At 43.2% G+C, this 15,402-nt stretch overlaps 4 protein-coding genes across 16 annotated transcripts in view; 1 reads left to right on the top strand and 3 right to left on the bottom strand.

The window, feature by feature from the left end:
• The window catches only part of pdlim7 (PDZ and LIM domain 7), a 29,266-nt gene extending 24,435 nt beyond the window's left edge, over positions 1-4,831 (bottom strand). Inside the window, exons 1-2 of one of the 2 annotated variants that reach the window (XM_030367462.1) lie at positions 4,581-4,831; positions 2,024-2,122 (exon numbers count right to left, since the gene is read on the bottom strand). In XM_030367462.1, the coding sequence (XP_030223322.1) occupies positions 2,024-2,122; positions 4,581-4,613 (132 nt within the window). In that variant the 5' untranslated portion in view covers positions 4,614-4,831. Of the gene's footprint in view, positions 1-2,023; positions 2,123-2,946; positions 3,092-4,580 lie in introns of those variants that run through there. The other variant, XM_030367463.1, reaches the window with a different exon arrangement.
• Positions 4,832-5,289: 458 nt separating this feature from the next.
• cltb (clathrin, light chain B) lies at positions 5,290-9,925 on the top strand. 2 transcript variants are annotated; one of them, XM_030367464.1, is made up of 6 exons: positions 5,290-5,741; positions 6,326-6,372; positions 6,595-6,712; positions 6,848-6,959; positions 7,825-7,878; positions 8,865-9,925. In XM_030367464.1, exons 1-6 carry the CDS (start codon positions 5,585-5,587, stop codon positions 9,043-9,045), a joined length of 669 nt encoding a protein of 222 aa, XP_030223324.1. In that variant the 5' UTR covers positions 5,290-5,584; the 3' UTR covers positions 9,046-9,925. The 2 variants fall into 2 exon arrangements, with proteins under 2 accessions (XP_030223324.1, XP_030223325.1); XM_030367465.1 differs by lacking the exon at positions 7,825-7,878 and having other exon boundaries at positions 5,294-5,741.
• A 673-nt stretch (positions 9,926-10,598) lies between these two features.
• Positions 10,599-11,522, bottom strand: higd2a (HIG1 hypoxia inducible domain family, member 2A). Its single transcript, XM_030369172.1, has 2 exons — positions 11,270-11,522; positions 10,599-10,968 (listed from the first exon to the last, which is right to left on the bottom strand). The coding sequence occupies exons 1-2, from the start codon at positions 11,451-11,453 to the stop codon at positions 10,802-10,804; spliced, it is 351 nt and encodes a 116-aa protein (XP_030225032.1). The 5' UTR covers positions 11,454-11,522; the 3' UTR covers positions 10,599-10,801.
• A 1,792-nt stretch (positions 11,523-13,314) lies between these two features.
• Positions 13,315-15,402, bottom strand: part of ankhd1 (ankyrin repeat and KH domain containing 1) — a 30,384-nt gene continuing 28,296 nt past the window's right edge. For all 11 annotated transcript variants that reach the window (XM_030367770.1, XM_030367775.1, XM_030367772.1 and 8 more), the window contains exons 36-39: positions 14,883-15,134; positions 14,410-14,594; positions 14,154-14,318; positions 13,315-13,986 (exon numbers count right to left, since the gene is read on the bottom strand). In XM_030367770.1, the coding sequence (XP_030223630.1) occupies positions 13,927-13,986; positions 14,154-14,318; positions 14,410-14,594; positions 14,883-15,134 (662 nt within the window). In that variant the 3' untranslated portion in view covers positions 13,315-13,926. The remainder of the gene's footprint in view (positions 13,987-14,153; positions 14,319-14,409; positions 14,595-14,882; positions 15,135-15,402) is intronic.

The following is a 15,402-nucleotide window of genomic DNA, read 5'->3' as shown; positions in this document are numbered from 1 at the left end:
TAACTCAACAACCCCCCAAATATTTGCTAATCCTCAAGTGAACACAATAAAAACACTTTGCAGCATTGATCTTTCTGGCACTATCAATAGTGATCTCTTTGCCCCTTAGCATTTAGCATAGCCTTTTGTCCTGTCATTCTTCGTGTTCTTTGCTGTGTAATCTCTCCTAATAGAATCCCTTGCAAGAGATGCATATCTCATGGGCTTTGAGAGTCAGACAAGACCACACACTGAATACAAGCTCTGTTAGCCAGGGATCTCTAGGTTTGGCTTATCCCACAGTCAGTCATGTCAAGGTAGAATACTGAACATCTTTTATGTTTACTTCCTCTGGATGGGCTGTTTCCATTCGTGTGTCATGTCTGTGTGATTCACTGACTAGCCATTCATGACAACATAGTAAAACAAAAAGAGCCGGCGGCCTTAAAAACACAAAAGACAGAGAAATTCAGAGAACCACTCAGAGACATATATCTTCTGCTCCGGTACCCTAAAGCCTAGAAGACTAGGGGAACAAGCGAGGGGTATATTAGCCACTAACCAGTCATTAAGTCCCCCCTCCTCTCCCACACCTCCCATTACATCATTGTTTTTGCAGGTCTGGGATCCATCATCGCCCGCAGGCTACCATGTCTAACAATGAAAGGATATATTAAGGTGATAAGGTTGGTGGGTGAGACTTCCTAGAGAACTGGATAAAAAACAAGAAATAAATTACGGACAGGAAGGAAAGCAGTCGAAATGTATCGTGGCTGTGGGGAAATAGTACACCAGCTGATGATTAGCCAAAAATAATATGAATAACAGTGGAGCCAGAGCAGTGACATTCCTCCTAGTTAAGTTGTGAATCACACCCCAACAATCGCAAAAGTTTAGTTTTAGGCATTCATCACACAAAGACTCTCAAACTCTTTATCCTTATTTTAGGGTATGAGAAACTATTCACTGTCATGCATCCAACGGGAGCATTCCGTTTGTTAGTTTTTTCCTCACGACTTTGACGGCTGCCAGCACGACAGGCAGGTATGAGACATGTACTGACAGGACCGTGACAACCGCTTCCCTCGCTGCAGCTTTGTGTCAATTCGACAACTACTTGCTTACACACAATAACACTACCTTGCAGTTATGCCACGTCAATAAATACACCGGATAGAGCCGGTTCTCACAGTACGACAATTGTAATGTTGTACCAAGATAACTGGTGTTGTTGTACTGTGATGAATGTTATGATCAAAAACTCAAATTAAAAACGGCATGTTGCTGTGACGAGTATTTTCCGTTGGGTATGTTTGGAACACTATGATCGGCCCAGGTAACTTTTAGAGACTGGAGGTCATTTTGGATGGATTCACACCAGGCTATCAATCAACTTGTATTAATCTCTGTTGCAGAAAATTGCCAACATTAATTGTCATATGCAAATCTGTGTGACGTTTATAGGTCAAACAGGCCTCTAAAGTCGCAATAAAACACTGCCAATGAAGACGAAGGCATAACAGAATGTCAGGTCTGTATGAGCAAATCTCTGGCAGCGATGTTGGAATGATTTTATGAGCGTGTGCTTGTTCACATTTGTGAGTGTGTTGATAAAACACTGCACTTATATGGTAAGGAAAGTGTTGTAGCTCTTTTCCTCACTGACCAAAGTGCACAGAGTATTTGAAGATCCATTTGGTCAAGGTGTTGTGAGCGAAAGGAAAAGCAAAGTGTTCCAAGAAAAAACACATGTCTTTGTAAACACTAAGGGTTGGGAATTCAAACAGTCACAGTGTCAAGACGCAAAAATTATGTACAAGCACAGAAGCATGAATCCAATAACGAGACACATTTCCAAAGTCTTCAAATAGAATCCATCTCCATGAAAGCAGAATAAACAACTAGTGGACACACTGACAGAGTCCTTGAAGACATTATAATGAAACAACATAGAAAAAAAAACTAGAGTTGATCGATGAAAGGACCCGCAGGACATTATAAGCGATAAATAAAAACCAGGAGATAAAGATATTCTCATTCTTACCCTTGAAACAGTGAGGGGCATGCTGAAGTCCTTCCCACCCTGCAGTCTGAAGCCCCATGGTGCCGGGCCAGCTAGGGTAATGCTGTAGACGTTCATGGCCTTGGGTAAGAAATAAGGAGAAATAAAACAACACACTTTATTATTCTGATAGCGCTGGATGCATGGTTAAATCATTCATTTTTCGGTATCAAACAAGTATTCCAGGTGCCGCTTGAATACATTTGCATGGAATGGTTCCACACAAATTAGCAGCAAAATGATATTGATTCGTCACCAAGATATTTTTTTGCTGCTTATAAGCGCGGAACCATTCCTTGTTAATGTATTAGAAGCAAAGTGATATCGTCACCAAGATATTTTGTTCTACCCAGAACAGGTGTAGCCGGTTCAAATTCTGATTAAAATGTATCATTAAAAAGGTAGGTGATGGGTGCAAATTACTTGTCAGACGCAGTTAAATTATGCCCATTTGTGCAAGAAAGTGATAAACATTGATTCCGACACGGCAGGGGGAATTCACTATATTTCCCAGGTAGGAACTTCATTTGTGGGAAAAGTGTCAGAAACCTATACCCCACAATGACCGTACATACAGTAAACAACGACAATATACAAGTATGAACCAATAGATAGACACACATTCATCATGAATTGAAACTATTTAAACCCATGCTGTTATGGATGTCCGTCCGAATCTAAAAACAAAATGAAAAATAAGGCCAATGTCATTTTAAGAACCAAGGGCAACTTGAGACCCAGATCAATGCGGCTGGGGCTCACCAAGTGATTCGCAGGCCAGCACCACTGACCTCTGTACCTGTAACCCCACTCCAACTCATGCTCCTCCCCCAGCCCCATGTCGAAAGGTACCAGCGCTCTTTATGACAATTTGGCTACCTACGGATGTGCCCATGCAAACCTACCTTAAACTGTGGGACTGGCCAACAGCCCAGACCAAGGAGAAGAGTAAAAAGCGGGTGAGCTTAGGCAAGCTGACTTTTGTGCTATAGCTCTCTCTTGCTCACTCTGTTGGCAAACCCACCCCCCCACCCCCCCACCCACACACACACACACACACACACACACCCACACACACACACACTCTTTTTTTTCTTGCGACACAGGCAAGCCCTTGCCTCTACACTCCTCAGAGGCTATATAAGGAATGTAAATCTACACCAAACTATTTCAGCCCAACACCCCCATGAGTCACAGAGGGAAGGGGGGGAAAGAGAGAGAGAGAGGGAGAGAGGGACCGACTACTCTACCTAAGGCACCAGAATTGCACACAAAAAAGCACAACAACCTAATCTATTCCATTATATCCTACTGTATTCTGTAATATGCTATTCTATTCAGTTCCACAAGAAAGCATAAAGGAAACCCCATGAACTACAACCGTTTAATATACTCGCAAACTTGAAAGAAAGAGCAAAGTATAACTATACCAGCAATTAAGTTGTTCTATCCTCCTAATTGTAAAAAGTACTAGGATTGACTGATAGTAACACATACCAAGAATACAAAGAATGATGAGGAAAAAACGGTGGCACTACATTTAAAAAGGTCTATCTCATATCTCTCTCTCTATATATATATATAATACTTGGCTAGAGCTTTTATAAAAGGATTATATTTCACATTATATCTATAAAAATGGGTTGCCTAGAAATAAGCCTACTAATGCCGTGCATACAAACACAAAGTGGGTTACGCACAAGACAACTTAACCAGAGACTAATTTATGACCTCCTACAGAGGTAGAAGGATCTTAGCTTTTGTTTCCTTTTTAAGTTAACTCGGTGTTGATTCCTCGATGTCTGTTCCACATTTTACAGGACATCAAATCAATAGGAAGGAAAACATGGAAAACGAAGTGCACCAAAGCTATAACATGGCTATGACATTACTGAATCGATGACATTTTAAAGAAAGCATATTAGGTTACAGTGTCAGGAGCAAATAAGTTTAGAAAAATATATGAACCCCTATAGATACACGGAGAAGGCCTACTGATTATGATATCTACATTATTCACACAGCATGTGAATGAGGTCAAGCCCGCAACATAACGACGACCTATTGGAAATGAATGAATGGACATGCTGAACCAATGACCCGCGACTAAAAGAGCAGACATGCGAATAGCGAAGTAAAGTGGAGAGATAACTTTACCAGATACCCAGTAGGCCTATCCCTCGTAAATGTATACATTGAAGACCTAAAATAAACCTGGACGAGCTCGCAGCCCAATGTTGGCGACTCGCCTAGCCCCGTTTGCAGAAAAATAACGAATAAACCTCGAATTCAAGTACGTCGATCATCTAATAAAGGATGTGGACGAGACTGGGACAAACACGGCGAACTTAGGAAAAGTTTTTTCTCCACCGCTTTGGGCCTGTAGAAGAACAGCCGTCCCGTCACTTTCTCCACGAACTGGACGGTGTTTTAGAAAAGTCAACCCGTCTCCAAGACGCAAACTTCAGCCAAACGTGTTAGTTGAATCTTTACCATGCAATAAGCCCATCGGATACATGCAGAAAAACGACATGCCTACCTCTTGTCCCTCTCTCTGTTCTTCGCCAGACATCGTAGTGCTACTTTTGTCTGGATGTCGGATGAAGACTTCAATCAATATCAGTAGGGGCTGTAGACCAGCCTTTCGGACTTCCTTAAAGCAGACGTCAGAGAGGAACCGTGGATCCCTTCTTGAGCAGCAGCGATCATTCCCTGAAATTCCCTTTATGAGCCGACGGTAACGTCAGCAGGTCACATGGGCCATGTCTACATTTCTCACTCATTCTGCATGTGTTATGTATACGTGTATTGATGAACAAAAGGAAACATAACATAATGACAAGCAAGGAGCTTTTCACAGGCGGTGGTTGTTTCAATAAGAGGTAGTACTAAGATTATATACATTATATATGAGTATAATTCAGTTTGAGTGGGCTTTAGAATATACAACACTGCCCTCTAGCATAGTGCTTTTACAAAACATATTCTGTGTATATGAGAGGAAATGCGAGAGTAATGTTGTGAGACAAAATATGCTGCTAAGAACATATCTCCACTAACCTTACTGAAGTAAAAAAAAATCATGTAATACATATTAAAAATTATTCAAAATATGACTTCTGCTAAGAAAATGTAGGTGTTCTCACCAAAAACAACTATTGACATACTCATAAATCAGTGTCCTTCATGAGTTATTGCGTTGACCTCTTTCCACCAGCAGATGGAGACAGAGTCAGGCGGAGTGGGCGTCCTGCTCCATCACTTGACTCCAGACTGGTTGAGCGAGTGAAGAAATCATGAATCATCACTCAGGATTATAACCCAATATAGACCATACCAGACCGTGGTGGCTTATCATATACAATCTTCACACCTCTTCAAAGTCACACCATTTGTGTCTAGTATCTAGTGCATATATATACCGGTCTTTTTTTTATTACAATTGTGTGCACTTATTAGTCCTTCAACAGTCCGTGGGATCGCCCTGCTCACCGCGCCTAGCTGGTGTCCAACTGGACTACAAACTTCACTTGTGTGGAAAAGATGGCTGACAACGGAGTGCACACCACCGAGGAGGACCCTGCCGCCGCTTTCCTGGCTCAGCAGGAGAACGAAATCGCGGTGATCGAGAATGACGACGATGGGTTCGGAGCCCTGGAAGGAACCGACGGCGAGCAGCCTCCCCAGGAGCCCCTCTACGGTCCGTGTTGTGAAGCTAGCGTTAGCTCACAAGTCACTTAGCTTTAGGAAGCCTTGACTGACGCCGGGCTGCTAAACTACCGATGGGTTGAATTGGCATGGTGGTAGTGACATGAATACATTTAGAAGTGTTGTTCCCCGTGTTGTTATGTGGTAACGTTACATTTTGACAGCACTATCAGATGGTAGCTATACTGGCGCTAGCTCGCCTAAGGTGATACGTGTTAGCACGTTAGCTTGCTTGCTAGCGGCGACCTAGTTTGACACTCTATCATCCATTGTGAATAGATCTCAACCGCTGTGTACACGTCCCTCAAATCGTGTTATATGCAATAAGCACGTATGGTTTAAACATAATTCTTGATAAATGGTTTCTCTTCCGGGTACTATAAAGAAAAAAGCCTGTTTAAAGGGGGAGGCATTTGCCATGTCACGTCATCAGTGACCAAACAGGTGCATCTACATTTTTTTTGCCCCCAAAGAAAATAACCATCTCTCAAAGTGACAGTTGCGGAACTACTTATTACCTGAAAACAACCTGGATTGTAAATTGTCTCTAAAGATACGCTTGTTTCTATCTTTTAGACGGTTTTGGAGAGGAACCTGCCATAGTCAACGGGGATATGTTCCCGGTAAGTTTGTTTTCTTTTAAATATAACTACAACCTGCTTTTCCCTTTCCTCCAAGATGTTGATCTTAAAATCCGTTTCAATAATTCATGACATGCTCCAATACAATAGTGCTTATTATAACTCGGAAAATATGCAAGTGAGTGCTCAATTTATTCACTAAGCAGTGATTGATTGCTGATGATGCAGAGGAGTACATGACATTTCCCCGCACATCCCTAACAGGAGTCCAATGGCCCAACTGACAGCTATGCAGCCATCGCTCAGGTCGATCAGCTGAGGCAGGAGCCGGAAAGCCTACGCAAGTGGAGGGAGGAACAGAAGGACCGCCTCGAAGAGCTCGGTAGAGAAAACACAGCAGATCTGCTGATATTTTTACATTGCAGTCAATATTGGATACTGACCCGTCTCACACCCTCTTGTAGACAAACACGGCATCACATGCTAACGTGGGTCTCTCCTCTTGCTCTTCAATAAGACTCAGCCTCCAAGACGGCTGAGGCGGAGTGGAAGGAGAAGGCCAAGAAGGAGCTGGAGGAGTGGCACGTGCACCAGAATGAGCAGATGGAGAAGAACAAGGCGAACAACAGGTAAGAAGCCCTTATGGGTCACCTGCTCTTCGGACAGGTGTGAAGGCAAATTCATTTATTGGATACCTGCCGATGGTTATATCGAAAGGTTAATGAGAACATGATTCAATATTGTGTGAAATGTGTTGGAAGGATTTTATTCTTCTACTCTGACCAAATCCTAGCATTCATTTGCGGTTATCTTCACTCTCTGAGTTTTCTGTGATATGTTAGGTCTTTTATGTGTTTTTATTTCTTTCAACATTTTCCCATTCTCAATTCTTCCTGCACATTAAGCTAACCTCTCCTTTTCCTCAAACTTTCCAACAGACTCTGCCCAAGTCTTGCACGGTATCACTCTGCACCTAGTCGAAACCAGTTTCCGCTGCTTCCATTCGAAGCACTGAGAGAAACACCGCGATGAGATCTTACTAGGCTGATGTTTACATAACCAAAATGAGCAGGATAACAAACAGGAAGGCCTTTGGCTGAAAGGGAGTGGAGTGGAGTGTATGATTACAGTGAATGTAAACCTTTAATTTCTACCTTTCACAATACAATTTAGTCCAATGTAGCTGACTTTGGGGGTCATCCATTCGAGATATTGTCATTTCAAAACATAATTGGAAAGATGCATGCAGATACTCATACTACAAATAGGAGGTTTAACACCTTTTGTCTATCCACCTTCCGGCCCTTTTAACCAACAGCCAGGACACGGTTCTGCATCATGTGCTTCTAGACTCATCTCATCAGTGATGCTTCTCTCATTTCCTTAAAATAACCTTCAAGCTTGCCCTTAATTGCTTTTGTTGTTTGTGTACCTACACTTACTGTTTTCCTGTCTCCTTTTCCTTCTGCTTTCTCTGCCTTGCCTACGCACTAGGATTGCCGACAAGGCTTTCTACAAACAGCCCAACGCTGATGTTATAGGCTTTGTGTAGGTTTAGAAATTCCTGTTGCTTTTATGTTGTATTAGAACCAAAAACCTTTTAGTTACTAGTACTCCCTAGTTCCTAGTACTCACTAGTCCCCTTGTTCGCTGGATGCATGTCTCCAAAAGTCATGTTTTACTGCATTTACTGTTATCTTAAAGCATCATAAAAATCCTTTTGAGCCAATGGGCTTTCTCATGAGCATTTGCAAGAATTGCATGAGGGGACTTTTCATCATAAGGTGTATTAGGGTGGACTCACACTAGGCCATCTGGCCGTGGCCGTTTTCACACCTAACCGTGCTCAACTGGCCCCATTGTTCTCTGGCCTGCACTCACACTAGGCCATCTGGCCATGGCCGTTGGCCATCGCAACTGTGGCCTGGCCAGGGTAAGCTCTTGTACATATGTCATCACGTCGTAACACGTCATCACCAAGCGTCCGCTGCATGGACCATAATAAAGTCTGCCGACAGTCAGAGTTTTAACAAAAATATACAACAACACAGAGAACACAGTTCGCACTTTGCTGAGTCTGTTGCTTATTTGGAGCCGAAATGCCCAAATGGCTAACAGACACTCGACTTCTCTATAGGACCAACGTGAACCAACAGTTGAACCGCTTGACGCCATGTTTACCGTTTAATGGGGAAGAAGGCTCGTCGCCTTTATTATGTCCATGGTCGTCACATGGACTATTCGTCATCCAGCTCAGGTTGCGTAGCCGTGCGTGTGCGCGTGTCGGCTCATTAGCATCTGTACCGCGGCGGCCCGTACCGTAGCAGCACACCTCTCCCAAGTGGCCAAATTGGCCTGGCCTGTCCAGACTGGCCACACTTACACTGGCAGATTTGAGCACGGTTAGGTGTGAAAACGGCCACGGCCAGATGGCCTAGTGTTAGTGCACCCTTATAGTATGTTCAAATGATAATCCGTTTCTCCCATCATAAGCCTTCACTTACATCTCTTTTCTGTTCCCGTGTGTCTGGCAGAGCCTCAGAGGAGGCTCTGATGGCGGAGAGTGACGGAGGAGACACCGGAGCCCTAGGGACCGAGTGGGAGCGGGTGGCCCGCCTCTGTGACTTCAACCCCAAGACCAACAAGCAGGCGAAGGACGTGTCTCGAATGCGCTCGGTCCTCATCTCCCTCAAACAGACGCCACTCGTTCGCTAGTGCACTTATTTCATCCATTTAACAATGCCTTTTTTTGATTTTCGCTTTTTTTTATTGAGTTAGCATCACACAAATGTATATCCTGCATAACTTTTGAGGCGTTTTCCTGATATTTATAACATTTTGAAAAGCAGACCGGTATGTTACAAAATGGTTGATGAATGACACCTCGCTGGAATGGGAGAGAAGATAGAAGTCTGTTCAATTTGGGTGGTCATCCTTTAGCTTACCATAGCTATACTGAAGTAAATATTGTTACTGTATAAAGTTCTCCTTTTACTTTGCCCTTGCATTTAACAAAGTTACTATGTTAATTGACCGCATGCTTTTGCCAATTTTGATGTGCCGTGGTTCTTTTTTTTATAAATTAGCATTTTAGGTCAATTAATTTGTATTGAGGTTAAGTCAACCAAACAGGAAATAGATTGTAACCAGTTCTGCCTGTTGGGAAAGAAAAACATAACATGCTGTTATAATTTGCTGTCTGGATTCCCGAATTACGTTTCAAATCTCGAGAAATGTAAACGATCCAAGCATGTGGCCTTTTTAATTCTGACCTGCTACTGTTACCGTTTTTGTTTTGAGTCAAAAACATGTTAATATTTGATTAGAAATGCAGCAAGGGTTTTCACAACATGTACACAATTTTCAACAACTTCAACAATAATTTGCATTCTTAAAGGGGTTTTCATTGGATTCAACCAGCTTAATTGAAAATGTTTTGTCCAACACTAAGTTAAAATGTAATTTTAAGAGCAATGTAAATGTTTATTTCAGTAGAAGAGCCTATGTAGTCATGTTGCCTATATGGCCATTATGATTACTGAGGGGGAAAAACTATTTTAAGCGAACTGGAAAGAATAAAAATGACGGAATCACATTTGACGTTTAATTTACTGAGTCACACAAATGCCGCGTTTCCACTGCAGGGTGCGGAACGGATCGGATCGCAAAGGTGCGGTAGGGATAGCCCAGCTCAGTTCCGAGGTCGCGTTTCCACTGCCGACAGTACCCTTGGTGGTAGGCCGGATGTCGATCGCCGCGGCAGCTACGTAAACATCGTAAACAACGTCTTCTTCCCCAAGAATGCAGACGAACGTCTCCACCTCCTTGTTCGCCCAAGCAAGCTTTTTACGCGACATGTTAATTGTAAAGAATAATACCTCGAGGCTACTGTTTGTTTGTTTTTATCCCCGCGTCACCCGGAAGTGACGATTCTGTCGACCAATCAACGGAGGGGGGGTGTAGCTAGAATTTCACGGGACCATTTCAGGCGTCTGGTCTCGTTTTGGGTACCGCAACGGAGGAGTCCCGAGAATGGGGCCGGAACGGGTACGGCAAAGTCCGGGTCACGCCCACTTTTGGCGGTGGAAACGCGACCCGACCCGCACCTTTGCGATCCGATCCGTTCCGCACCCTGCAGTGGAAACGCGCCATAACAGGCCATCCCACGCTGCTCTCAATGGTGTTGCATTCTATCAAGAGCTCTTACGGAAAACCTAAGCTGTTTATTCATATTTCCTGAAACTGATGTAATAACGGAATGCAGACAATTCTATTGCATATAGATTTTAATGTTGCAAATTTATTACAAAAAGCAATTAACATTTGAACAATTGTGAAGGATGAAGTCGTTCCAAACCATTTGGTTTATATAACAACATTCATGTATCAGTAGATTCTATTTACATCCGTTAGTGATAGAATTAACTTGATCTCTATATATTCATAGGCCTTGGCATATACTTTGTTCCCTTCATTGCTTGGGTTTCAGCTGAGTTGCAACAACTCCAAATATTATGGCAAATACAGTAAAGCCTTGAGCAAAGATTCGCCCTCTCATCAACATCTGGGACTGCCTGGTTTTGCCTTGATGAAAAGCACGGAGTCCATACGCTAGGGCTCCGGCTGTTCCAAGACAACCTGGGAGAGAAGACACCAGGTTACTTACGGTACAGGACAAAGAAAAGTCAATGTCACTTTGAGATGAAATTAAATTAAAACAAGGTAAATTCATTAAACCCATACACACTACTACACCGCAGAATATACACAAATATGTATCCACGTAATGTGTTTAACCAGTTACCAGAAGATGCTGTTGTCAGAAAACCAACTTTGATCGCGCAGCACACATTGTACTTTAGTTGAATGACCTAAAGAGTCTGCTTCGGTAGTTCACTGGCGTAGTCACCAGCCAGCTGATTGAGTTTATGCAACTCACCTATGGGGACGAATGGATTTTCTTTTGTTTTTCGGAGCAGTTTTTCCTTGAACGTCTCGTCCTTTCGCCTCGACACTGGTGTAAACCCTTCAATAACCGGAGGCTTGGAAAAATCAAACGGCATTCCCCCCGATTGCTGTGTTATTGGTGAATTGACGACCGCGGGAGTAGACGCAGCAGCCATGACTGTCTTGGATGTTTCCGGATGTGACGTAATATGTTCCCACGACTGAAGGACCCAAATGGAAATAGAAAAATTGTCCAATGATGCGCGATCACTTATTTTCTTTTATTCATATATATATATATATATATATATATATATATATATATATATATATATATATATATATATATATATATATATATATATATATATATATATATATATAGCAACACTTGTAAGAAATCCTATAAAAAATAGATCGTTCCGTGTGTCCATGTGATTAACCTGTTTTTGGCACCAGGCGTGGCAATAGCTAACTAAAATCGTTGTCCGTTGTCTGATATCGCTTACTTGGCACTATTTTGGTTGAACAGGAATAACAATCCTTACTTAATCTGCAGGTCAGCCCGTTGTTCTATAATTCATACGCAATTATTTATTTATATATTTATTTAATTAATTATATAATTCATCATCAATCATTTAATAGTGTGTGTGGAGATTCATGGGTTGAAAGAAACACAATTTCGTGGCCTGTGTGATTTGTTCACCGTCTATGTCATCACACTAGAATTGGAGATGGATGACCTTCACAGGGGCTTGGACGATTTCCTCCTAAAGCTTATTGAATGGTGTCTCCTTACAGGGACGTCATCTCTTTCACGCTGTTAATGTTATTTATTTTGTAAGGACTTAGTTAATTAACATTTAGCAAATGTAAGGAAGAGTGCTATATTAATAAAGGTGTTTCATATTAACTCAACGTCGTCAGCGAGGCTCAAAGGGCTTCAGCAGGTCTGGCACCTCTTGCTAGGAGCGAACAGGCCAGCAGGGTGACCTTGGGATCCTCCACCATGAAGCCCTCCCTTGTAAGCTACAAAGCTGGGCAAGGCCTCGTTCAGCCTCTTTTTCAGGGGCCAGTAAAGCTCCATGCCCAGCTGGACCTTTTAAATTATTAAATATATTTGAAATTAGCTGGGACTATTTATCCACCCCTTCATGCATGCTAATATTGGAATGGCTTATCTATACATGTACTAGCATCTACCCTATTATTATCCTCTTGAGTTGAAGTTACTGTAATCACAGTTTACCGAGTCGCAATCTCCTTTTGTTGGCTGTCAGGGAAGTGGGACACCAGTAATGACCCCAGGTCCACAAACAAGGCTCTGGCCCCTAGCTCCTGCAGTCTCTCCTTGTAGGGAATTGTCGAGTTTGTCTGTTGACCCAGACTGTATTTGCCAGTGTCTGAACAGGGCCTTTTCCCCAGAGAGTTAGGAAGCGGTAGTCTAGTGCAACAAGATTTCCAGCCATGACGCTGTCTACTATTGAGGTCACTACCTTGTTGTCCTTGCCAACAAAGTAATTATCTTAGATCCACCGTGTCCTTGTTTGTGCCACGGGTTGGCGGTACTTGGCGAAGAACTGACCACTCATTGCTCGATTATTCTTGGAGGTGCATCCAGATGGGCTCAGGGGTCAACTGAAGTGCTTGTTCTCCATTACATTCTCCATCCTTGGAGCTGATATACTTCACTACTTTACTATCCATCTACATTCAATCAGTTTGTGTGTGCAAATATTAATTGCATTAGATGAGTGCAACAGTATACTGAATATTATTTAGTAAATAGAAGTATGTCGTCTGTCTGGTGCACTAGACTAAAAAGGTCATTAGATTTATTTCAATAAACCCAAGCATAAGCAACACCTTTGCTGTCATGACGGGACTGGAAAATAAATCAGAATTAAAAACCTAAAGTGGTTAAGGATCTTCGACTGTTCAGCCTTAGAAAAGTATTTAAAATAAATGATATTCATCTGATTGGTTCAATAAAAAAAATAGGTGCCCCAGAGTTGAATAAAAGAGAACACATGATTACTTTTCAATCTTTTTATTGAATATTAAGGTAAATATTTCACATTAATACAGGCTACATAAAGTAGAGCCACTATACGACATGAAATTTACTCTCATTTTAACCCTTTTTAGTATGTAAACAAGTATACATGTTTTTACCACTCTAAAAGGTTCTGATTTCTTTCGCTCTTTAGGTAATCATCATCTAGTTCTGGGCTGAGTTTAAATAGGTACGTCACGTTGAGCCCCTCTGCAGCCAGAGAATGGTGTAATGTGGGTTTTAAGTCAAAATCGCTAAACTACGCAGAGAATGGATCCTGTTGAACAAGTGATCACGCATGTTTTGTTTGCAGACATCGTCGGGACCCCTTGTTAACGGCCCTCGCACCAACATGTTATATTTTTCTTATTCGAGATAGGCACATCAAAGAATGGTGTCAAGAACTAATTCCTCCAATCCATCAGCCACTGCTCTGCACTCTCTCGTCTACTAAAGTTAACATCTCTTGCAAAATCGTATTTTTTATTTTATATTTGTCTTAAGTCGATCTTTTGTTGTCAGTTCAGAATTTTCATGTTTTGCACTGTGGATCATGCGTTTGTGCATTTGATTGCCGTCGACGCCCCATCTTAATTGACGTGGTTCAGGTGAACGTTGCCCACGTGAGGCGCCCAGGTACCGGGCCACACCTGCATTGTGGGAGGGAGAGAGAGAGGGAGAGAGAGGGAGAGAGTGCGAGGAGCCGGATGAGAGATTGAATGTTATGGCGAAGATCATAAACATCATTAAATAGACTCAGTGACTCACTGCAGTAATAAAACAGGCTCTGTTAACCAAGCATATAAAGGGACTTTACCTGCTGCTGGTCGGAGTTGTCTGCGTTGTTTGGGACCACCTTGATAATGGGGCTCCATGCCGGGTCACCGGTGTGCAGGCCATTGTACATGGGTCCCCCCGGCCCCTCGGCCATCGTTGGATGGGGGGGCAGCATGGTTCCTCCATACATCGACATGGGCATTCCCTAAGGTACCACATCGGTAAAAAACGTCATGAATAACCACTCAATTCCATTGTGATAGTTTCAGTCTGATGGTTGTGTGTACAACAGTTACCTTCGGGAAGTCCATGTAGCTGTTGGCTATGTGCTGGGGCTGGTGGTAGCTGTTGGCAGGGTTTGCAATGCCAGTGTCGTCCTGCTCCATGGGCTGGTGCTGGGAGAATGCTGACTGCTCAGCCTGCAGCTGGGGGTGCATCATGTGGCTGCTCATGAGGGGCTGGGACCAGCCAGACATGGCCTCTGTGACAGGGAACGCACAAGGCCAGCTTCAATCAATCTCAAAGTCTCATAAAACGGCATAATAGGAATTTTAGGCATATTGACGGATCAGAGTCGAAGTTTGTTAGAAAGGCTATAATCAAACATTTACCTGACTGATCTAAATTATGGCATTACAAGGCTATCAATCCGAGAGACTATATGAAAGTCTGGCAAATATATATTTCCTTTTATTAAATCGCTCAAGCCTTGCTAAACCCAATCGACTCATACTCTAAGCACCAACATCATACAAGCTCCTCCTCTCACCTGAAGCGCTTCCCACACCAAAGGACCAGATGCCGCCCTGCCCCACCGACGCCGTGTAGCTGGTGGTGAGCAGGGGAGTGTTGACCGAGCCCGTCTGCCTGATCCGGGCCAGCCGCTCCGTGCCGATGGGCGGGGGGACCTTGCGGTCCTGTTGCGAGGAGTTCCCTTGCTTAGGCTGGGGAGGGGGGTTCACGGAGGACGCAGAGAGGGCCGAGGACGACACTGTGGAGGGGGGGGGCACCGGAGACTCGCCTGGGGGAGGAGGTAGAGGCGCGAGTGGATATAGTGAGTGCACAGCCATAGTAAGGCTTTTGGTGTCCATCGATGCCTCGCTGTTGTGCTCGACTAATCCTATCCAAAATGTAACAATTATTCGCCGAAGGCAAAGTGAACAGTGGGGAATGGCCCAAGAAACCGAAGTTCGAGGGGGCTATTCCCCACTATCCACAGAGCCTGAGGTATATACTACACGTGAACACTCCAAAACTAAACAAGATAACACTTTTTGCCGGGATTATTT

This window comes from Gadus morhua, chromosome 10, assembly GCF_902167405.1.
Source record: "Gadus morhua chromosome 10, gadMor3.0, whole genome shotgun sequence".
Lineage (NCBI taxonomy): Eukaryota > Metazoa > Chordata > Actinopteri > Gadiformes > Gadidae > Gadus > Gadus morhua.
The sequence above is the reverse complement of the archived record's forward strand: the minus strand, read 5'-3'. Positions and strand labels throughout refer to the sequence as shown.